Here is a 24,299-nt window from a genome sequence, read left to right as displayed (position 1 = left end):
ACCCAAGTGGTACTCTCTAGGCCGCTGTGGGAATAGAGGGTCTAGACCTCTAAGGAATTTACTACGATTCACCAAAAGGACAGAGGAGCTTCTTTCAGGGGTTCTAGTTCAGTACAAGTTGTTTATGGAGATGCTCCCCCTAGGGATTTCCCAGGGACTGGACCAAGGTAGACTTCATAAGCAGCCTGGCTGCTTTCTTCTATGCCACACATTGCCCAGAGCCTAGCTTCTTAAACTGTGGTTCACGTAACTGAATGTGGGGGTCATGAAAAATTTGGCAACAGTAAAAGGATATGTATACCTATTTTACATCCCTATATACTCGGGGTGGCATAAAAATTTCTTGGGTGAAGAGGGGTTGTAAATGAAAAAAATTTAAGCCCTGCCCTAGAGTTACTGTGGCAACATGACTAGAGTGCTGAATATGGAGTCAGGAAGACCTGAATTTTATTCTCCCCTACCCTGACTTGCTGTGTGAATATGATCAAGTCATTGAACCTCTCATAGCCTCAGTTTTATTATCTGCAAAATGAGACTAATAACAGCATCTATCACAGGACTGCTGTGAAGATCAAATGAGATATCCATTGTAAAGTGCTTTGCAAATTAGTGCTAAATAAATGTCAATTACTATATCATAAGATCATAGATCTAAAGGAGACTTTTTATGTGTCCAAATCTAACACCTTCATTCTGCAGTTGAGGAAATCGAGGGTCACAGAGATAAAGTGATTTGCCTGAGATGTCACAGAGATAGTAAGTGTCAAAGCCAGGTTTTTAACACATCCTCTGGATCTAAATCCAGGATTCTTTCCTGCCGTGTGGTACCTCCCCATTCCCCATTGGACAAGTAGTCTTTTCACAGGTGCTCCAGACCCAAGATTGTTAACTCCCCTCATTTACTGGCTCCAGCAGGGGGCAAGGGAGAATGAGAGACCATGGCAGGTCCGTTTATATGGAATTCCCCTACCCCAGGCTTAACTATACACATTCATCAAGTAATTAGTCCCTCTGAGTCCCATCTTTGATCAGAGCCAAAATTGTTGAGGGCCTTCTAACACTCTCCTAGCCCAGTAGATGGAAGCTGATTATACAATTTGGGGAGCTGCATAGCATGAGGCTACAATTTCTGATCTATTCCTATCACAAAGACAGTCTTCTACCCAAGAAGTGAGCCATCCATATACCAGGCTGCCTAACACTACAAGTCAGGATTTCTTCAGTTGTCCCCTCTACCAACCCTTAAACCAAACCATGGCCCAATTCTTTCTCTCCTTTCTTTCCTTCTTTCTTTCCTTCCTTTCCTTAAACCAAATGATGGCCCAATTCTTTCTCTCCTTTCTTTCCTTTCTTTCTTTCCTTCCTTCCTCCCTCCTTCCCTTCCCTTCTTTTTTCCTTTCTCTTTCTTTCTTTCTTCCTTTCTTCCTTTCTTTCTTTCTTTCTTTCTTTCTTTCTTTCTTTCTTTCTTTCTTTCTTTCTTTCTTTCTTTCTTTCTTTCCTTCCTCCCTCCTTCCCTTCCCTTCTTTTTTCCTATAACCATTAAAGTACTCATACATTACTTGGCATATCTGGTGACCCACTTATTTCTGACTCTGAAGATCAAACTTCCAGGCTCCTAGGTATTATGAATCTCAGATATGGGGGACTTGGTGCCCTCTGCAGATGCTATGGTCTTGACTCTAGTCAAGAAAGAGTGAGTACTGCAGAGATCCCATGCCAGTCCCTGTGATAGTAAAAATAGTAAGTGGGCACTCACTTCAACTCAGACCCAGGGCACCATGCCCCTACAGCTGTGCCAAGTGGGCAAACTTCTGTAACTCAGACTTCTAATCAAGTCTGGGGCATTTCACATGTAGGTAGAGGGGGTCATGATTCCTAAATGGTAGAGAGAATGCTGAGACAATGATGCATACCTATGCAAGGGACAGAGTTGGGGCCAGAGCTTCTGGGAGGCACGTATGGCTTTCTAGACTCTTCAGAAGAGACACAGAGAGAAAGAAGCTGTAGATACATAGGGGTAGCCAGCTCCTCCACATATTCCTGATTTCCAACTTTCCTCCTCAGGAACTGCAACAGGGACATCCCTGAGTAAAATTGCATTTAGTTTGAGCTGAGATATCATCTCATTCCCAGCTAAAGAGTTCATTTACTCTTGGGTATTTTTTTTGGTGGGGCAATGAGGGTTAAGTGACTTGCCCAGGGTCACACAGCTAGTAAGTATCAAGTGTCTGAGGCCAGATTTGAATTCAGGTCCTCCTGAATTCAGGGTTGGTGCTTTATCCACTGTGCCACCTCGCTGCCCCCTACTCTTGGGTATTTTCTAGCATATTCCAATCCATAAACCTCTAACTTTTGTTTTGTTTAAATATTTTTTTCTATTTGATTTTTGTCATGGTCTTTTGTATAAACTGTTTTAGGAGAAGGAACTAAGCTGCTGAATGTAAGCTAAGGGCTTTGTTGTTTTTTAATCATTTCAAACATGTCCAATTCTCTGTGACCCCACTTAGGGTTTTCTTGGCAAAGATACTGGTGTGGTTTGCCATTTCTTTCTCCAACTCACTTTATAGATGAAAAACTGAGGTAAACAGGGTGAAGTGACTTGTCCAAGATCACACAGCTAGTAAGTGTCTGAAGCTGGATTTGAATTCAGGAAAAGGAGTCTTCCTGATGCCAAACCCAGTGCTCTATCCACCATGCCACCTAGCTGCCCAAAACTAAGGACTGCTATTCCTTTTAAGATCAACCAAGGAAATGGGCTTCCCTTCTGAACCATACTTATACCCCTAGACTTGACTAGAGATATTTGAGGGGACAAATAGATATATTTCTAGTCAGCTACCCTGCTTGAAGATAGGTTAAGAGCAGGAACAAGCACCTAATCATGATTCTCCTACTCTTCTTAAGGTAGAAATAACAGTTTACCTTGGAGAGGAGCAGGCCAGATTCCAGTTATATCTATTTATCTATCCATCCATCCATCCATCCATCCATCCATCCATCCATCTCTCCATGTGGACTATAAGCCATGTTTGTACATCTCTAGGAAGGCTATCCTTTCACAGGGGCACATTGCCCTCTTCTATGCTCTAATCTTATGTATTCTTTCTCTGTAAACTGAGTGATGCCAAAGAGAAGAAACTCTTCATACCCAAAATTCCAATGGAGGCATGGAGGGGCTTAATCATCTCCAGCAAGTCCAATACCACATAACTGCCTATGTTCACCTTTGGCAGCTCCATCAGTGCCATTTCCATTGGACTATATTTTTCAGATACATGAGAACATGATTCAATTTTGATTACCTAGTGGATCAATCACCACAATATCTTTGGTTTCTGTGGTCTTCCTTCTCACATTTTCTCTGCTTTATGTCCTGAGCTTATCTCATATTTCTGGGCTCACTCTTCATGACAGAGGTAAGGAGGAGATGTATTCCAAGCACAGGGGATGGCCATCTATGCAAAATCACAGAAGCCAAAGTTGGAAGATCACATAGATACATCTTCAAAGGATGTAGACGTTGAAGAGATCTTAGACATCATCTGGTCAGATTCCCTAATTTTACAGGGGAAAAAACTCATTCTCAGAGAGGGTGAGTGACTTGTCCAAGGCCACATAGGTGATAAATGGTAAACTCAGGGATTCAAACTTAGGCCTTGTGACTACAAGTTCAGTATTCTTTACTCTATGGCAACAGAAAGTAGAGTGTATGAAGGAGTAATGCACAATAAGCCCAGAAAAGTAGACTGGAGTCAGGTTGTAAAGGGCTTTAAGAGAGTCATCGAAGTACCTTGAGGAAAGGAGTGCCAAAGTCAAATCTGTGCTTTAAAAACATCAGTTTGACAGCTGTGTAGAGCACACTTTGGAGAAGGGAGAAGGAGAACAATTAGGAGGCACTGCCATAGACCAGGTAAGAGGTGGCAGGGACCTGAACTGAGGTGGCAGAAATTTCTAGAAGGTGAGGATTAGAGATGTTGTGTTGTCAGAATCAACTTAGATTAAATAGTAAGCTCCTTGAGGGCATGGACTGTCTTTTGCCTCTTTTTGTATCCCCAGGGCTTAGCACAGTGCCTGGCAAATAGTAGGTGCTTAATAAATGTTTATTGATTGAGTGATTGAACTTGGCGACTGATTGGAGACAGAGGATGAGGGAGAAGGAAGACTTGAAGCTGACTGAGTTTGCAAATCTGTATGATTGGAAGGATGGTGGTATGCTTATCAAAAACCAGGAAGTTAGGGAGAATGGTAGTTTTAAGGGAAGAAAAAAAATGAGTTCCATTTTGGACATGTTGAATTTGAGATGCCTATGGGGCACTAAGTTAGAAATGCCCAGTAGGCCATTGGTGATGTAGAACTGAAGCTCAGGAGAGAGATTAGGGCTGGATACATAGATCTGGAAGTCAACTGCACAGAGATGCATGGGAGCTGGTAATAACACTACAGAAAAAGAAGAAAAGAGGACCCATGGTACAGTCTTGGGGGACACAAACTGTTAGGGGATAGGATATGAATGAGGATTCAACAAAAGAGATTGGAAAGGAATGATCAGACAAGCAAGAAGAAAATCAAGAGACAGCAGGGTCAGAGAAGAAGAAGAGGAGGAGGAGGAGGAAGAAGAAGAAGAAGGAGAATATGATTATGATGATGATGACCAAAAAACACATGAATGAGAGAATATATGGTGGTGGTGGTGGTCATCAGGGAAGCTGTAGAGATATCAAGAAGGATAAGGATTAAGAAATTTCTATGGCACAGTGGATAAAGTGGCACAGTGGATAAAGTGGCACAGTGGATAAAGCACCGGCCCTGGATTCAGGAGTTCCTGAGTTCAAATCCGGTCTCAGACACTTAACACTTACTAGCTGTGTGACCCTAGGCAAGTCACTTAACCCCATTGCCCCATAAAAAAAAAAAAGAAATTTCTAATGGCCTTGGGACAAGAATGGAGAAGTATACACTGGCCTGTAAGGAAGAAATTCCTTACCAAAACACATACCTTGCCCATGTACAAACACAAACCAATTTTTTACTATGGTCAGTGGATAATAACCTCTTCATCATATCCCTTAAGCCCTGCCAAGAGGTCTCTATGTCTGGCCTCAATGCACAAAGATTGGTGATAACCAACTTTCAAACCCATCAGATAAACTCTAGCTGATAAGGCAAAATATTGATCCCTGAGAGCCCACCAAAATTGAAAATATCTGTGTAATCATAGGCATCATCCCATTACTGCCCCACCAGAAAGCTTTTAAAGACTATACATAAATTTCAAAGGTGTTCCTGACCTGCAACAGTGGATAAAGTTCCTATACCAGGAACTTTCCATGATGAAAGTAAAGGAATGGACCCACCCCATCCCCAACACACATTCACAAATGTAGCTCAAAGGCTTTTTTTCAGTACCTTAGCTACCATAGCAAGGGTTCTTCTATTGGACCCCCTTAATCAACTATCTAAGTCTATGTACTCGTCTCAGAATGTTTTAAATAATTGAAGGAAATGCTAAACTTTAGTTAGAAGTTAGGAAAAATAAAGGTGTATTTTTTTTTCATCCAAGTTCATGAGTCCCCTAAAATCTTCTCCATTCTTTTCTTTCCCAGGTTAAAATTCCCTGAACTACAGAATGATAATCCACAATCATGTTTGTAAAGCACTTTCCATCAATTAACAAATATGTATACAGTGTCCCAGGTACTATGCTGAGCACAAGGGATTCAAGTACAAGGAATAAAACAATTCTTCTTCCCAAGGAGGCTATATTTTCTCATAACAACCCTTTGAGGAAGGGGTAATGATGATAATGATGGTGATGGTGACAATAAGTATTATTATCTCCTTTTGAAGATGAGGAAATTGAAAGGTTACATGATTTGCCCACCATCACATAGGAAATGTCTAATGTGGGATTCAAACTGAGGTCTTCTGACTGAAAGTCTAGGATTATATCCATTTGTAGTCCACAGATTACTCCATGGGAGGATACTGGGAACACTGGAAAATACTGAAACTCCTGACCTGAGCTTTTTGATAGCTTTCAGTCCATTAGATCATTAAGTTCTATGCATGGTTCTAGGAGATGTACACACCCCAAGATACCCATTTTCCCAGCAAAAGCCTTCACAGAGAGCACTAGGCATTCATTGCCAAGCCATCAAAGATGTAAGGCAGGCAATTCTCTCCACCTCACTAAAGTCCTTCCTCCATCTAGAAGAAACAAGCTGTCTTAGTGGTCCCCACCATACTCACCAAAACGGCTCATTACTGTTCCTACAAGAACTTTCTTTACATCACTCCCAGACCACCCATCTGGTCCCGTACCACATTTTCCAGTTATCAGCCTTCAGCCTCCAAGACTGTATTCTTTCTCATTTAAAGGTATCAATTTAGTTCCTGGTTTTGGAAGAACGTCCTGGTATTTCTGGGCAATGAAACACAGCTCACAGCTACCTCCCAAGCACGACTCATCGAACAATAATAATTATAGTGACATATATAGCATTTGAAGGTCTGTAAAGTTCTTGACACACATTATCTACTTTGAGCCTCACCACAACCCTTCGAGGCAGGCAGCAAAGGAATTATAACGATGATGGTGGCAGCAGTGGTGATGATGCCTGGAGCTATTTCATTGGTGTTTGCCATGGGGAACCTCCTAGAAGGAAAACTCTTCTCCCAACTCAGATTGGCAGCTGTTCTCCAACTTACAGTCTTAGAATGCTGCTGGGACTCTGAGACGTTAAGCAACGTGACCAGGTTCATCTGGGTGCTCCTTCAGGATCTAGCATGGAAACTCTGCCCTGGCTTTTTTTAGAGGGTTTGGCTACACTCCTTTTCAGTTTCCTTTGCTGCATCATCATCCCGGTGATGACAGAGATTCAAATCCAGGGCCATGAAACCAGTGTGTATCAGATATTCCTGATTCCAAGTCCACTTCTCTGTCTCCTGCACACAACACTGCCTATCACTAGGGATGTATTCATGCCTCCATTCAACAGAACAAGCATTTATTAAGTGACTGCTGTGTAACTGGCCCAAGGGAGGCACTAGGCTACAAAAGTGAAGTGGTCTCTCACCTCAAGGAGCTTATATCCTATTTATCCCTGTTTTATAGATTAGGAAACATAGACTCAGCAAAGTAAAGTGAGTTCCTCATGGTCCTACAGCTAGTATCAGAAGTAGGATTCATACCTAAGTCTTCCTAACTCCAAGGACAGTGCTCAGTCCACTATGCCAGCACTTTGCATGATCAGTGGCTGAATTCACTCATGGCAATGGTCTATGTGACACCCTCTGTATAGATGATGGATTCCATCCATAAAACATGTTCCTGACCCTCAACCATCACTTGTGCCCATGGCCAATAACTGGATAGCAAATGGGTCAATTAGAACTCACCCATCTTTTGAACCAGGATAGGGACACAAGACAATTGAGGGTATGCTGGGAAGACCTCTATTCTTCATTGAACAAGTTATGGTTTTTCATAGGGCATCAGCAGAACCATCCAAAAGGGTAAACCAAAGATATCTAGGCTTACACAAGAACATACCCTCTGGAGATAGTAAGGAACCATAGAATTATAGAGATGCTGGTCAATACACATCACAGAATCACAGAACCTGGGAACTAAAATGGATTCTATTGTTCATCTAGTCCAACCTGTACAGGAAAGAAATTCTCACTATAATATACACAAGTGCCCCACTAGTTTCTTCTTGAAGAGCTCAAATGAGGAGTTACTAACTCACTGCCTTACTAGGCAGTTCATCCTATTTTTGAAAGGCTCTCATTGTTAGGAAATATCTCCTGACACTATGCCTAAATTGGTCTCTTTGCTACTTCTACTCATTGTTTCTGGTTCTTCACTCTGGGGCCAGACAGAACAAATCTAATCCCTCCTCCGTGCAATAGCCCTCCAAATATGTGAATACATCCTCCAGACTCTTCTCTTCTCTAGGCTAAGCATCCCCAGTTCTTCCAAAGGATCTGTATGTGACATGGGGATGGAACTCAGTGCAATACTGCAGATGAGGTCTGTTAAGGCAGAGTGGAGTGAGGCTATCATCCTCCCTTTTCCTAGAAGCTAGTCTCTCTTTAATGGGACCTCTAGTTCTCTCCTGGCCCAGTGGCTTCAGGAAACATTCCACTACCTCCTTAAAGAAAACTCCTTCCTCCTGACAAACCTTGGATTAGATGACCTCTGAGTCCCCTTCCAGCCCTGAGGTCCTATGATTCTGTGATCCTCCAAGCACAGAGACCTGACATTTGCTAGCAATTAGAGTTACTAGGGAGTGGGGATAGAAGGAGGGCTAGAGAGGAGGGGAGAGTCGGGAGACCAGGGAGAGTGGGCTGGGGGAAGCAGAAGAGTTTTGTGTCAGATTTCTCTGCGCCTGTCAGCTGAAAGCATCCCAGTCTGCCCCGCCCTAGGGAGTTTGCCAACAGTTTCTCCCAGTGGGGGCAAGGTGGGCGTGATCCACCAAAGGGGAGATCCTGGGGTGTTGTCGAAGGTGGAAGGGGAACAGGGGGGGCAGGGGGGCGGTTCAGAGGGAGGAAACAGCCACACAAAGAAGTCCTGGCCGCGGTAGTTTCAAAAATACCAAGGAAGTTGATCTGGGCTCTGGCCCAAGAAGTGACGAGGCTGGGAGAGGGAGGAGAGGGAGAGGCAGGCACGGGAAGCCTGGATCACACACTTGGAGTTTGGATGTCTAGTGGGAAAGAGGGTGACTCCTTGCTGTTGGGTGAGTGGGGAGGGATGGTTAGAAAGAACAGCTGTGTCAGCTCCAGGCTCTAGGCAGCAAATGCCAGTTGGGGAGGAGTCACCACAGGGTACAATTCTAACCTGGGGCATGAACTAAAATCCACAAATCCCAGGCCTTTGAGGGAGCCCAGAGAGGGGTCCAGAGGATAAGGATGGGTCCAGAAAGCTAATCCCTTCCTCATTGTAACTCTTAGGTACAGAGGGGCAGCTAATATGCTTTGTATGGTCCTATAGGGAGCCACCTGCCATCCTGTCTTGGACCCCCAAGAGCTATCCCCCTGCCCCAGGTCATTCTAAGAAGCATCTAACGCTCCCCAAGAGCCACTCTCACCACTTTCCTCCTTTGATTCCTGGCTAACAACGAGAACATGAAAGGTAAGTTCTGGGCAAAAATGGGGCCTAGGGTTAGAGAGAACCCTTTGGGGTCAGACCTGCTAAAAGAGACCTTCTTCCCTCTGACCATTGGGAGAAGCTGGGGACAGGGAACACAATGGGCTGCTTTGTCTGAAAGGCTGCTGCTGGTGTCCCGGGATGGAAACATTCAAGTTCAGGGCAGGAGAGGGGCGGGGGGAGGTGTGTCTGTCTGAGTTCTAACCATACGGGGAGATCCCTGATTCTGTGACAGCAGCAGCAGCAAGGGAGTAGGGCAGAGAGCATTTAAATAGGCAGATGGACAGAAGAGCTCTTAAGTAGGTAGATGGTTGGACAGAGGGGAAGATGGGAAGGTGGGGCAGAGAAATGATGGAGAGTAGTGACCGGGGCCAAACAGTTCCAGCATCCAAGATGCACAGGAAGTTATTTCTCTGATAAGATTTCTGCTTTTCCTCTCATCCAAAGAATCAGGATGTTAGACCAGTCCAGTTCATCCTTTCCCATCACATGCCCCTCCAACTCCCATACTCGTTTTACAGATGAGGAAAGTGAGGCTTAAAGAGATTACCATTTGAATACTAGAGGAGCTCTAATATCCAATATCAGTAACTGCAGGCAAGCAGTGAGATTTGATAAGGAGAGTGGTCCCCCCTGCCCCTGCCCCTGCCCCATCCCATAATGGTGCAAAGCATTTGACTGTCACTAGTCTGAGCTCCAGCTCTGCCATCTGCCCCCAGGAATGATTCCTCTGGAATTGGCTGCAAGGTATGGCCAGCCCCTCTGCCCTCTTGCTTGGGATGAAGAATTACAGCATGATGGGGCCACAAAGAGAATGATGCTCCAAAGCTCCTTAGCCCTGCCTGCTCTGTAGTTGCTCCCCTGACCCTTATGCCTGAGCCTACTCTGCCTCTCACCTACACCATTCTCTGCAAATAAGTAGTTAGAGCCAGAGCTAAGCAGGGCAACCTGAATGGCCTGCCAAAGAACTGAGTCCTTCACCCCAGATCAATAAGGATTTCTTCTTGGAAGAAACTTTACAGATTGTTTTTGGTGTTGGGATCAAGATTCAAATGGGGCCCTCTCCTCTGCTCTGTCTCTTCTTCCCACTACTTCTTGTCCCTTAAGTCTGTCAAAAGTGATAATTAGCATCCAGTCTCCCAAGTCTGGGTAGAGGAGGAGACTTGTTAGAAGAATTTGGCAGCCACAGGAAACAGAGGGTCTTAGCTCTCACAGAGGTCTTAGAAATCACCTGGTCCCACCAACTTTCCTTAATTTTAAAATATTTATATGTAATAAATATATTTATAACAATATAGAATAAATGTATTATAAGTATACATTAACCTTGGCTAAAAATAACTTTCTGAAAGGCTTCTTTGCTTCCCTGTCTCCTTTCATTCTCTTTTTCTTCTGCCTAATCTTTTGTTTATTTTTGTGGCTCATCATTTTTTGCATCATGTGCACATTGTTGCTCTGCTTTCTTTATTCACCATCACTTCATGTAAGTCTTCACGTATTTCTTTGTATTCCGATCTGTAATTTCTTACAGTGCAATAACATTCCATTATAGTCATATACCACAACTTGTTCAGCCATTTCCCACTGTTGAACATCTACTATGAGCTATTTCTTTCTAGGTTTAGAATTTTTCTTTCTTCCTTTCTTCTTTTGCTCCTTTCTTTCTTCTTTTCCGTTTTCTTCCTTTCTTTGCTTCTTCCTTCTTTTTTCCTTTCTTTACCTCTTTTCTTCCTTTCTTCCATCCTTTCTTCCTTCTTTTCTTCCTATCTTTTCCCTCTTCTCTTCCTTCTTTTCCTTCTTTCTTCCTTTCCTTCCTTTCTCCTTTCTCCACCTTTTCTCCTTTCCTTTTCTTTTTCCCCCTTTCCATCATATGTTCCTTTCTTCACAAATGAAGCTGCTATGGATCATTTTATGCAGATAAGAGACATTTCTTTCCCCCCTTTATTTTTAGTGTATGATCTGCCCCATCTCCTCATTTAAAAGATAAGGGTAGTAGAAAAAGCCGTAAATTTGTAGTGGGTGTGTATGCTGGCTCTGCCACTTATCTATGTGACTTCAGACTAGCCAATCTCTCTGGACCTCAGTTTCCTTCTCTGTAAAATAAAGGAGATTGGACTGCATGACCTCCAAAGTCACTTCCGGCACTAAATATGTTTTTATTAATTCCTGTTCATTTGTATAGCACTTAAGGTTTACAAAACACTTTCCATATATCCAACAATGAGAACAGCTCAATATAAGAGAACAGTATTGTGTTATGACAAAGTATAAGGAAAGATTCAGACACTAGGTAACTTGTTCCTGGTCACACAAGGCGTTAGTAACAGAACTGGCCCAAGAGCCCTTCCCACTACATTATGGGACACATTTCTTTGTGTTCTAGATCAGGGCTTCTTAAAATTTTTCCACTCATGACCACTTTTTACCCAAGCAGTTTTTACGTGACCCCGGGTACATGGGTATATAAAATAAATATACATGACCTTTTACTGTTGCCAATTTTTTTGTAACTCCTACATTCAGTTATGTGACCCCATATGGGGTTGCGACCCAGAGTTTAAGAAACTTTGTTCTAGACCATGTCATCATAATCTTGCACACCCAGAGGTCTTTATTATTTACAAAAGGCTTTGCAGATATTCTCAGATTCTCATTAATCTAGAGCTGGAAGAGACCTTAGACATCACCTAGTCTGATCCACTCATTTTACAGGTGAAGAAACTGAGGTCAGAGAAATTAGGTGATTTATCTAGGGACAGTTGGAAAGGAAATAAGTTGAGGTCTAAAACATGGACCCAGGTCAAGGCATCAAGTTAAATCAATAATCATTTATTAAGCACCTGCTATGTGCCAGGTCTTCTGGTTCAAACATAGTTCTCTCTTTGATTGTGCCACCCTCCACCCAAAACTCTTCAAGTTATCATCCCCATTTTGCAGATGAGGAAATTGATATTTGATGACTTGCCAAGTAGTAGTAAGAGGTGGAAGAAGGAGTTAGATACCTCATAAATCCCAATACATAACCCAGATCTATACAAAATCCCACCTTTCCATTACTCTCTCTATGTGGCTTCCCTCCATGAATAATAAAACTGTTTTTTTATCTCAGGGGTTTCCACGGCTTGGCTGTGAGAGGTCTCATCCAACCGACTCCCTTCTATAGTTTCCTGGACACCCAAATGTCAGGGGTCATTGGCAAATCTGTAAGAAGGTGATGGTTCTTTATGACCTGAGGAAATCAGGAGGAATGTTAAGCCTTGATCGGGACCTTCCCTCTGGCTGCTGGGCCCACACATGACCAAGCCTGGAATGGTGGTAGAACTAGGCCCTTCATCCTGTCAGGATGGTATGGGGTCTTGCCAACAATCCAGGCATAAACATCATAAGATAAAAATGATAGGGTAGGGAATGATGGAGGCCTTTGCCTTTAAATACAGAGCCCCAGTCCGCTGAGGTTGCGCCATTACAGCCCAGGTCCCAAGGAGAAAGGAAGCCCATAACTTAAGTCATCTGGGTCTAGAGGAAAAAGTCACGGAATTTGGAGCTAGAGGAGTGTGTTGGAATCCCAGTTATGTCATAGTTTGTATGACCTTGTTTAAGTCCCCGAACTTCCTCTGGTCTCAGTTTCTTCATCATAAAAATGAGAATGTTGAACTAAATGACCACATTGTACCACCATGATCTGATGAGTCTATGTTTTAAAGGAATGGTGTCAAACTCAAATAGAAATGGAGGCCACTAAACCATACATAAGAATCCCTTCAGGTTGTGTATTGACTTAGAAAACCACGTGCCAACATCATCTTTTTCTATTATCTTTTGATTTATTTTGTTAAATATTTCCCAATTACATTTTAATATGGTTCAGGCCCATTCAAGAGTGTTGTGGAATATGTCCCATGGGCCACATGATTGACATCTCTGTTCTAAGGTCCTTTCAAGTTCCCATGATCCTTCACCCTTTGGGGGAAAGGGGCAGTAAGTCAGAAAAGAAATCCAGATCCTGGATTTGAAGCTATTAAGATATCTTAGAGGTCACCTAGTTCAACGACCCTTTCATTTTACAGAAAGGAAAAATTGAGGAACAAAGAAATGAAATGACTTACGCAAGGAATAAATATCATAGCCAGGGTTGGAAGCCATTTGTCTGACTCTAAAGCTAGCACTTTTCCTATTGTACCATTTTTCAGAAATAACAATAGGGAGGGGAAGAAAGTCCAAGAAATAACATTTCAAACCTTTAGTAGAATCAATCAACATGCATTTATTAAGCACCTACTATGTACTAGGCACAAACACAGAGGTGAATAAGCCTTTCCCCTCAAGGAACTTATATTCTATCAGGAGAGACATCTAAGATATTTCTCACTTGGCCAAGGTTGCTTCATTAACTATCATAATCAAACCCAATTCCTACCTTTCCTATCATGTAGTAGGTTCTTCAACAAATAGTTGTTGAATTGAATTGCATTGAATAAACCCCTCTCCACCACTGAGGATAAAGACCCTCCTCCTTAAGAGTGGAACTTTGGAGTTTGGCAGGGAGGCTTTGGCACTACCACTGTCAGAGATCAGAAATGCTATGGAACTCTTTCTGCAATCATCCAATGGATAGCTGGAGACAGAGCTTTAACTTGGGCAGGGCAGTGTGGCCTTTGTACCAAGGTGCCAAATTTAAAGATAGAAAATGAAAAGGAGGAATAGAAGTCAGCACCTTGTTAGTGAAAAGAATTACTGAAAATAGGAATTTACTAGGTACCCTGCTTCCTTCTCTGATAGCCGTACCTCAAGTGAACTCCTCCTCAACCATTCCCCCACTCTTTACCTCTTCTAGTAACAGTACCCCCTCCTCCAGGCAGCAGCAACCTCAAAGTATCCAAAGGTCTCCAATGACCAGAGTCATCAGAGAATTGGTTTTAAAAAGTTGATTAAGGGTGAGTTTCATGGAGCTTACCCTGGATATGGCTTTTGGTGTCCAGTCACAAAACTTGGTAGTTACAGTTTTGACTTGAGACTAACTCAACTGTTTCTTAATTTTTCTTTGTCTTTTGGTTTTGAGACTTGGTTTGCCTATCTCACCCAGGCTGAAAGTGTGGCAGCCACTCATGAGCTCAAACTCAATATTGATCAATACAGAAAGTTTGGGGTGGTGTTTGTTTTATAAAAACATTTTTCAATTTATTATTTATTTTTAACAATCTTTTTTTTTAATTTTTGAGTTCCAAATTCTCTCCCTCCCTCCCACCCCTTCCCCCCTGCTGAGAAGGCAAGCAAATAGATATGATTTATACATGTGAAATAATGCAATATGTAAATAATAATCCATATTAACCATATCATAAAATAAAGGAAAGAAGGAAGGAAGGAAGGAAGGAAAAATTAAACTTCAATTTGCACTCAGGGTTCATCAGTTCTCTCTCTGGAGATGGATAGCATTTTTCATCATGAGACCTTTGGAATTGTCTTGGGTCATTGTACTGATCAGAGCAGCCAAGTGTTTCACAGTTGATCGTTACAGCATTATTGTTACTATGCACAATGATCTCTGGGTTCTTTTCACTTCACTTTGCATCAGTTCATTTAGGTCTTGCAATGTTTTTTGTTGTTTTTTTTTAAACCACCTCCTCATCATTTCCCACAGCACAATAGTACTCCGTGACAATTATATGCCAGTTATTCAGCCATTCCCCAATTGATGAGCATCCTCTCAATGTCCAATTTATTGCCACCACAAAAAGAGCTACTTTAAACATTTTGTATGCTTGGTCCTTTTCCTTTTTCTTTGATCCTTTTGAGGTATAGACCTAGTAAAGGGCATGCAGTTTTGTAGCCCTTTGGGGATAGTTCAAAATTGTTCTCTGTAATGATTGGACCAGTTTACAACTCCACCAACAATTTATTAGCGTATCTATATTCCCTCATCCCCTCTATCATTCATCATTTATGATATGTATGCAGTGGTCTCTCAGTTTCAATACAGAAGTGTTAACCTCCTCTGTTTTTCCCCACCTGGACTAGTTTTCTCCTCCTTAGACAGTCTGGTGACCCCCTGCACCAGGAGACTTGCCATGTTAGTGCCATTAATGCTGATAACAGATCAGCTTCAGCCCTATTATAACTCAGAACTCCTGAATTTAAGCATTCCACCAGCCTTATCCTGGGCATCTAGCTGGCACAGTGGATGGAGTACTGCAGTCAGGAAGACTCATCTTTATGAGTTGAAAACCGGTCTCAGAACCTTACTAGCTATGTGATCCTGGGCAACTCACTTAACCTGGTTTGCCTCAGTTTCCTCATCTGTAAAAGGAGGTGGAGAAGGAAATGGCAAACCATTCCAGTATCTCTGACAAGAAGACCCCAAATGGAGTCACAAGACTGAAACAACTGAACAACAAACCCTTATCCTCACCCAGTGGCAGGGATTACAGATGTGAGCGGTTTCCTAGTATATTCTCTGGGAAAACATTAGGGATATATGCGACAAAACAACCCTACTGGAAAAGGGCATGCTTTGAAGTCAGAGGATCTCAGTTCAAGTTCCAACTCTTATGCTTATTATTATTATTCGTATGACCCCGGGCTGTATCCTAGGCCTTGCTTCACTTCCTCTATAAAGTGAGGATAGACCAGATGGTCTCTAAGGTTCTTTGCCACTCTCCGTCTATGATCCTATCATTCCTCAGAGCAATGAGCGCATTGGGTCACTGACCATCTGGGGATGTCTGTGCCCTGATGACTTATGTTTTTACATAAAATGTGGAATAGTGGAAAGAGCCCCAGACTTGAAGTTAGAAGACATGAATTCTAAGCCCTTATTAGCTGTGTGACTCTGGGTGAGTTTCCTCACCTATTAAATGAGGGAGTTGGACTAGGTGGCTTCCAAGGTATCTCCTATAAATCTATAATCCTTTGACCTTCCTGAATTTCTTTCTTCATCTGGAAAATAGTGATAATGGACCTTACACTATTTATTATAGGGCTATTATTTTAATTTAGTGAATAATGTCTATAACCTCCCTATACTCCAGTTTCCTCATCCGTAAAATGAGGCAGTTAAATTAGTTGATAAAATAGAATTTTTGAAAGGGACCTCTGTGGCCATCTAATCCAACTTATACTGAAAAGGAACTCTCACTATGACATCCCCAACAAGTAGTCAGCCAGGCTTTTTTTTTTAATTTTTGTGGAGCAATGTGGGTTAAGTGACTTGTCCAAGGTCACACAGCTGGTACATGTCAAGTGTCTGAGGCTAGATTTGAACTCAGGCCCTCCTGAATCCAAGGCCAGTGCTTTATCCACTGCACCACCTAGCTGCCCCCAGGTTTTGCTTTCTTTGTTTGTTTGGTTTTTGTTTATTTTGTTTTGTTTTGTTTTGTTTTTTTAGTCAGGCAATTGGGGTTAAGTGACTTGCCCAGGGTCACACAGCTAGTAAGTCTTAAGTGTCTGAGGCCAGATTTGAACTCAGGTACTCCTGACTCCAGGGCCGGTGCTCTATCCACTGTGCCACCTAGCTGCCCCTGCTTTCTTTCTTTCTTTTTTTTTTTTAAGTGAGGCAATTGGGGTTAAGTGACTTGCCCAGGGTCACACAGCTAGTAAGTGTTAAGTGTCTGAGGCCGGATTTGAACTCAGGTACTCCTGACTCCAGGGCCGGTGCTCTATCCACTGTGCCACCTAGCTGCCTCTGCTTTCTTAATATAGTATTTTGTTTTTTCCTAAAACAATTTTTAACATTTTTTAAAGTTTTGAGTTCCAAATTCTATCTCCACTTTCTGTCCTCCCTCCCTGAGATGGTGAGCAATCATTGTAGGTTATACATGTGCAATCATGTAAAACATTTCCGTATTAGTCACTTTTTACAAGAAGACTCAAATTTTTTTAAAAAAAGAATTAAAGAAAGAAAGTGAAAAATAGCGTGCTTCGGTCTATTTTCAAACATTAGTAGTTCTTTCTCTGGAGGCAGATAGTATGCTTCATCATTAGTCCTTTGGGGATTGTCTTGGATCATCATATTTCTGAAAAGAACTAAGTCATTCACAGTTCTTCATTGTACAGTATTGCTGTTACAATGTAAAATGTTCTCCTGGTTCTGCTCAATTCACTTTCCATCAATTCATTGAAGTCTTTTCAGGTTTTTCTAAAATCATCCTGCTCATCATTTCTTTTAGCACAATAATATTCCATAACAATCATATACCACAGCTTGTTTAGCCATTCCCCAATAAATGGGCATCTGTTTGATTTCCAATTTTTAGCCACCACTGCAAAAAAAAAAAAGAGCTGCTATAAATATTTTTGTACAAATAGGTCTTTTTCCCTTTTTTATGTCAGCCAGGCTCTTCTTGAAGAACTACAAAACCATTACCCATGTAGGTAACCTAATCCACCTTGGGTTAGCTCTAATTGTTGGGAAGATTTCTCGACATCAAACCTAAAGCTGACTCTTTGTAAATCACACCCATTGTTTTGTTTTTTGGAGGGTTTTTGTCTTTGTATCCATCAGTAGTGAGCACCTTGGAACATGATAGGAGCTTAATAAATACTTATTGATTAATTAATTGATTATTCCTTGTTTCCCACTCTCATACCAAAGGAACCAAGTCTAATCAAATCTAAGAGGACCTCTAAAGTCCCTTCTGGTTCTAAATCTCAGATCCTAGGACCAATAGGTTTGAGAGCTGAAATATTTAGATCAAGGAGGAACCTTAAGGATCACCTAATTTAACCCTCTTGTTTTACAAAGGGGGAAACCGAGGCCAGAGAGATTAAATGACTTGCCCAACCACTTTACCTCTGTTAAGATCACAGAGTTTCATCAATTCAAGCATAGCAGTGGTCTCTGTCAAAGCTGGGGTTCTTATCCAGGTCCTCTGACTCCAAATCTAAAACTCTTCCTACTGTCCCTCAGTGTTTTGTAACTTTAAAGGACCCCAAGGGTATTTCTGCATAGGACCCTGCTACCCCCTCAGTCCTGAAATGCAGATACTTAAGCTTGGGTCCATTCACTTTTGAAAAATTAATTTGATAGCCATTTTACCATAATTGATTTCCTTTGTATTACTAAGCATTTTATTTTATGCACTTAAAAACACTGTCCTGTTAAGAGGTCCATAGGGGGGGCAGCTAGGTGGCACAGTGGATAGAGCACTGACCCTGGAGTCAGGAGTACCTGAGTTCAAATCCAGCCTCAGACACTTACTAGCTGTATGACCCTGGGCAAGTCACTTAACCTCAATCGCCTCACAAAAAAAAGAGGTTCATAGGATTTGCCAGGCTGCCAAAGGGGTCTATGACACTTAAAGGTCAAGAATCCCTTTCCTTGGGAGAAATGGAGACATTCTGTATACAAATTCTACAGGAAATCTAAGTTAAAGCCCTTATCCCTCCAGCAGTGTTACCTGGGGCAGAAAAAGTGGCAGCCCGGAACAGTCTTTTCTCAGGCTACAGACACTAAATATTTGAACTGCTTTCTGACACTAGTGACCTAGAGAATACATACAAACAGATGCTCGGATCTTTGTGGTTGCTGTTATTTCTTTCCCATGGAAAACAACATGACTGAGTAGGGGGGAGGAGAAGAAGAAGGGTCCCTTCCAGGCTAGATCTTCCCTGAAAGGAAGCCCTGGATTTTTATAAGCTCTTTCTGGAAATGGCACCACCAAAGCCCCAGCTGATCCTCTGAGATTCACAATTTTTGGCAGAACTTTTCTGTGTCCCCATCCCCCACTCCCCCCCAAAGCAAATAGAGTTATGGATTTTTTTTTTTTTAAGAAAGGGCCAAGAGAAGGGAAAACCACATGTATAAGATTCCTCATCAGTAAAATGAGGGGGTTGGTCTCTAAGGTCCTTTTCAGTTCTGAGAGTCTATGTTCTTGAAGAGAACATGCACATGCACGCGCACACACACACACACACACACACACACACACACACACACACACACACAGAGGAATCGCCGAGCACTCCACTCCTGGGCAGGATGCCCAGGACAATTCTGCCAAGGCAAGTCCCTTCCAACCTGCTGTTCCCCTCTTTCCTGCCTCACCAGCCCTGGCCGCCCACATGGGCCATCCCTTTCCATGAAAATCCACAGCTGGCATGGCCCTGGGCACATCTGAAGGCTCCCTCCCCATACTCCACCCCCTCAAAACACAGCCCCAGATCGCCTTGCTCCGCAGTGATAGGGCTGGGTCAGACTCTCTTTCCATGGCTTCCTGCCTGCATGCCATTACTAGCTACCAAGAGGCCCTTTTGGGAGAGGGACATGGCATGCGCAGCCAAGACTGCTATTTTAAAGCTCTGACCCCTAATTCCTTCAGGACTTTGGGCCAGAGGTCCCAGAGGAAGAGGCATCGAGGGGTTCTGTGGACATGGCCCAGGCTGCTGCCTCCAAAGGAGCAAAGGACCATGGGAGCGCTGCAGCCTCAGCTATCATGAATGCTGGTGACTGGCCCTCACTCCCTGCTGCTCTCCCCTGCATGAAGAAAACGGTTCCCAACGCCCAGCTCTTTGCGGGGGTGGCTCCCACCATGTGTCATAAACACAGCTCCCTAGAGCACAGTAATGGGCTGAGAGGGGGGGCAAGAGAGAGAGTGACACAATCCCAAGGAAAATCTACTTCATGAAGGCTCCTGTGGGGGTGACTCAATGCTGCTACTGGCCTCATGGGCTGGCCCCATGCCATGACTAGGAGGACTATGGGCCTCCCTCAGAAAGCTCCAATGCCAGACTGCAGACCTCCGATGTTTGCAAGGGACCAGAGGCTGTAGCAAAGATGCTTAAGGTGGCCAGGCAACATTCCTTGCAAAATGACACTTTCCGTAGGATTGAAGCCTTAGGGATAGAAGGGACCTCAGAGGCCAGAGAGTCCAACCTTTTCATTTTTACAAATCTGTGAAATGGGGGCTCGAGCGATTTGCCCAAAGTCCCACAGGTAGTAAGTGACAGCGCTAGGATTCAGACCCAGCTCCACCATAATAGAAAGGCAGAGTATTACAGTGTAAAGAGCCCTGACCAGATCTGAGGCCCTGAGTTCAATTCCCCATCTCCAATATTCACTATTTGTAAGACTCTGGGCAAGTCTTTTTCCTTTGTTCTGTGCCTCAGTTTCTTCATTGGTTAAATGTGGGGGTTGGACTAGTTGCTCTCTAGGGTACCTTGAAGCTCTGATGGTCTTTGAGTCTATGTAAAAAAGAGTTGTTCTTTGACTCAGAATCGATTTGTTTTTAATAGAAATCTGTGAGTCTAAGAGAGAAGCTAGGGAGTGTCTCTAATTTGGCAGCTCTCAGCCAAAAGCAGGCAGCTGCCCTGGGTGGTGGAAGAATGGCTTAGGGCTGGCCGGGCCTGCTCTGAGCACTTATTATCAACACCATATATTTTTAGCACTTGGTTATATTCACATTAGCTCTCTGCTGTCTGGAATTGTTCTTTGATTGATTCGGGCCAATAAAGGAGAGGAAGAAAGGGAAAGGGAGACAAGACAGACTCATGAAAAATCATCCCTTCTATTTATAGGGAGGTTTCACAGTTTACAAAGACCATTCACATTCATCATTTTACTTGGCCCCTCACCCTATTAGGCAAAGGGGAGGAGTTATTATAATTGCCATTTTACAAATGCAAAAACTAAGGCTCAAAACTTAGGTTTATAGGCTTGTAGATTTAGACCAGGAAGGGATCTGGAGAGGTCATACAGTTTAACACTCTCATTTTTACAGATGAGGAAATGACGGTCAAAAGAGGTTAAGTGACTAGTGTAAGGTCTAACAGGTAATAAGTACCAAAGTCAAGATTGGAACTCAGATCCCAACCTCTTCATTTTACTGAGGAGAAAATTTGAGGTGAAGTGCCTAGGTTTCACCCTTTTGTTGTTGTTCGGTCATTTTCAGTTGTATCTAGATCTTCATGACCCCATTTGGAGTTTACTTAGACACAGGAGTGGTTTGCCATTTCCTTCCCTAGCTCATTTTACAGATGAGGAAATTGAGACAAAAAGGGTTAAGTGACTTGTCACACAGCGAGTAAGTATCTAAGGCCAGATTTGAACTCAGTAAGATGACTTTTCCTGATTCCGGACGTGGCACTCTATTCCCTGAGCCACCTAGCTGCCCTAACACATGGCAAAGCTTTCAGCAAACCAAACTGGCTAAATGAGCTACCAAAGATCCCAAAATGAATTAATGAAAATTAATGAAAAAGGGGAAAGGAACAGAACAAGAGCAAGATGTCAGTGGATGTGAAAGGGTTATGAAGTTTTCAGTAGAGGCAGCAAGGATGAAACATCTGTGTCCAGAGTAGCCAGTGTGGATCCCCAGGCTGATGGAAGCTCTAGAGTCAGAAACTGAGTGAAAAGCAAGGGAGGCCAGGGTGTAATGAAAAGTGAAGCAAGAAGAATCAGGGGAAGGATGAGATTCACCAGGATAGAGAGACAGATGAATAGACTCTGAAATGTACATGTATGCAAGTACTCATATGCGTGTGCACACACACACACACACACACACACACAGTAGTCCAGAGGGAAATTACAAGTGGGGGCTGGGACCAGTGGACTGGGACTAATGAAAATCATTTTGCAATCTTAATTGCAGCATTTTCTAACCTTAACTATAACTGTCCCCCAACTGAAATTATAGTGTTGACTACCAATAGACTCAAAAGTCATTATTTCTTTTTACACAGCTATTTAGAAAACTCGCACTGTTAACTTGACAAAAGATAACCGTCCAAATATGTCCCTTGAAGCTACGGAAGAGAAAACTTCAGTTACAATTCCTTGACTCTGCCCCTTGTTGCCCCTTATGGGAGCAAATGGCCCAAGAGAGACCAGAAGCTTTGGTTACCAAGACGATAGGGCTAGAGTTGGACTCAGGAAGACCTGGATATGAAACCTGCTTCAAACTCTTATTATAAGCTCTGAGACTCTAAACAAATCATTTAGCTTCCCTGGTCCTGAGTGTCCCATGGAAAATGAAGGACTGGATTTGAACACCAGGAATTTTTTAGCTCTAAATCTATGATCCTATCCAAGGCTGAGCTAGCAGGAGACTAGCTTCAGGCTATTTTTCTGCCTTTGAAGACCTAAACCAATCTCACTACCAAACTATTAGAAGATACAGAGAGAAACACCAAGACATACTTAAATTCTCTATCTTGTTCTTCTGGACTAGAAACAAAGAAGAGCCTTGGATTTGTGTGATCTTAGACAAGTCACCTTACCCTACTTTCCTCACCTATAAATGAAAGGTATTGTGTTAGATAGTCCCTTCCAGTTCTGAATCTGTGATGCCTAAGAATACTCACCCTTGTTTCTGTCCTACACTATTATTTCTATTGGATAATACATCACTGAGGCCATAGATCTAAGCACATAGACAACTAGATTTTCCAAAAGTGCCCTTTAAAATTTGTAACAGTTAATATAATTTCCTAGATTTGATTCTTTAAGACTAATCTTTCAGAGACTATCTCTCTCCTCTTGGGGGCTCTCTCTATAATTGGGTAATCTAAGGTGCAGTTTGCTGTGATTCATAACTAATCTTCCTATAGGCATGAATGTTAGGAATGAGAAGAAGAAGGAATGGGTTATACTTTTCTAACCAATTATATTTTTCTATAAAAAATAAACTGCCAAGTAAAATAAATCATAACAATTCATCTTTAACCACTAAAAATAAAAAATATACATAATTTAGAGCAGTATTAAAAGAAATGCAAACATAGGCACTATCTGGTTGCTTTCACACTAATCTTTAAATGTCAACAATCACTATTTAATATAGTCATAGCCCTGCCTCTGAGATAAGTAAAACAAAACACGTTGAACTTTTTTATACAGTTAGAAGCCTTCTAAAGTACATGATAAGTTCCAAATTTGGCTATCACTGAGATTTTAGGGCTATTTCAGCAGTATAGTATCAAAAACTCTTATAAGTGGATTTCTACTAGCAGATGCTCTTGGACTCACACTATTTAAATTTTTAAGGGGGAGTAAATACTATTTGTCCCTCTAATTTGCTTACTTTCTTTAATTCCTGTCTCAAAAGAAGAAAAGGTTAAGTGGCCTGAGGTTTCACCAGTTATAAGTAGCAGAGTCAGAATTAGAACTCAGGTCCCATGTCCTTTATTTTTCTAAAGAGAAAACTGATACGAAATTATTAACCTAAGATCTCACAGCTAATAAGCAGCAGAGCCATGTCTTTTTTGTTGTTGTTGAGTCTTTTCAGTCATATACAACTCTCCATGACCCCAATCGGGCTTTTCTTGGCAAAGATACTGCAGTGGCTTGCCATTTCCATCTCCAGATCATTTTATAGGTGAGGAACTGAGGCAAACAGATGAGGAACCGGGAAAGTGACTTGTCCAGAGTCACATATCTACTAAGTGTCTGAGGCTTCATTTGAATTCAGGTCCTCCTGACTACAGGAACTTCTATCCATTGTGACACCTAGCTGACTTTTGGGGTCTATATAAAAATTAATGATCTTCTCCTTCCAATCTGGATGGCATTTTCCTCCAGATGAGTTGCCCTGCTCAGTTTCTTGGTCTTAAAACCAGGCAGCTGTAAAATCCCCAATTTGAATCAAACACAAAAGATTGTCCCCTAACCATTCTTGTGAACTTCTACTTCTCTTTAAACTTGCTCCCAATTTTTAAGGGATCAGGTCTTTTTTTCTGAACATTTTAAAATATATTTGAAAAAACAACAATTTAAAATGGAGTCATACAGTGGTTTTCTCATAAAACCAAAAATTAAACAAATGTTCTTTTAATAAATATTTTTGAGGGACCTAATAAATAATAAATAAAATAAATGTTTTATTTCATTCCTGAAACTCTTTCCTTGACCCTGACCCTGGCCTATATGTGTTCTCTAGACTTAGGGAGTCTTTAACTATTCCATTAGTCCAATAGAATAATGATACAACCTCATCTTGTTCATATGAGTAGGTTTTTTTAAATGCTAGTGACTTCTAGAAAGAGGTAGAATGAGGCAAGATAGGTGAACTATTTATGTGGTGCAGAGACTAGAATTAAATGTAGGGTTAATAGAGCCCCTTTTTTAAATGTATTTTTTAAATTTTTTTCCAATTACACAATAAAAATAAAAAATAGTATTCCATTACATTCATATACCACAACTTGTTTAGCC

At 42.1% G+C, this 24,299-nt stretch overlaps 1 protein-coding gene and 1 long non-coding RNA gene across 4 annotated transcripts in view; one reads left to right on the top strand and one right to left on the bottom strand.

Moving 5' to 3' along the window:
* Nucleotides 1-8,679: 8,679 nt before the first annotated feature.
* Nucleotides 8,680-24,299, top strand: part of SCARA3 (scavenger receptor class A member 3) — a 65,775-nt gene continuing 50,155 nt past the window's right edge. For 2 of the 3 annotated variants that reach the window (XM_043987233.1, XM_043987231.1), the window contains exon 1: nucleotides 8,713-9,136. In XM_043987233.1, the coding sequence (XP_043843168.1) occupies nucleotides 9,130-9,136 (7 nt within the window). In that variant the 5' untranslated portion in view covers nucleotides 8,713-9,129. Of the gene's footprint in view, nucleotides 9,137-24,299 lie in introns of all 3 variants that reach the window. The other variant, XM_043987232.1, reaches the window with a different exon arrangement.
* The window catches only part of LOC122742759, a 75,226-nt gene continuing 68,271 nt past the window's right edge, over nucleotides 17,345-24,299 (bottom strand). Inside the window, exon 4 of the long non-coding RNA XR_006354954.1 lies at nucleotides 17,345-17,409. This is a non-coding gene — a long non-coding RNA (uncharacterized LOC122742759). The remainder of the gene's footprint in view (nucleotides 17,410-24,299) is intronic.

This window comes from Dromiciops gliroides, chromosome 2 (assembly GCF_019393635.1).
Source record: "Dromiciops gliroides isolate mDroGli1 chromosome 2, mDroGli1.pri, whole genome shotgun sequence".
Classification (NCBI taxonomy): domain Eukaryota; kingdom Metazoa; phylum Chordata; class Mammalia; order Microbiotheria; family Microbiotheriidae; genus Dromiciops; species Dromiciops gliroides.
The sequence above is the reverse complement of the archived record's forward strand: the minus strand, read 5'-3'. Positions and strand labels throughout refer to the sequence as shown.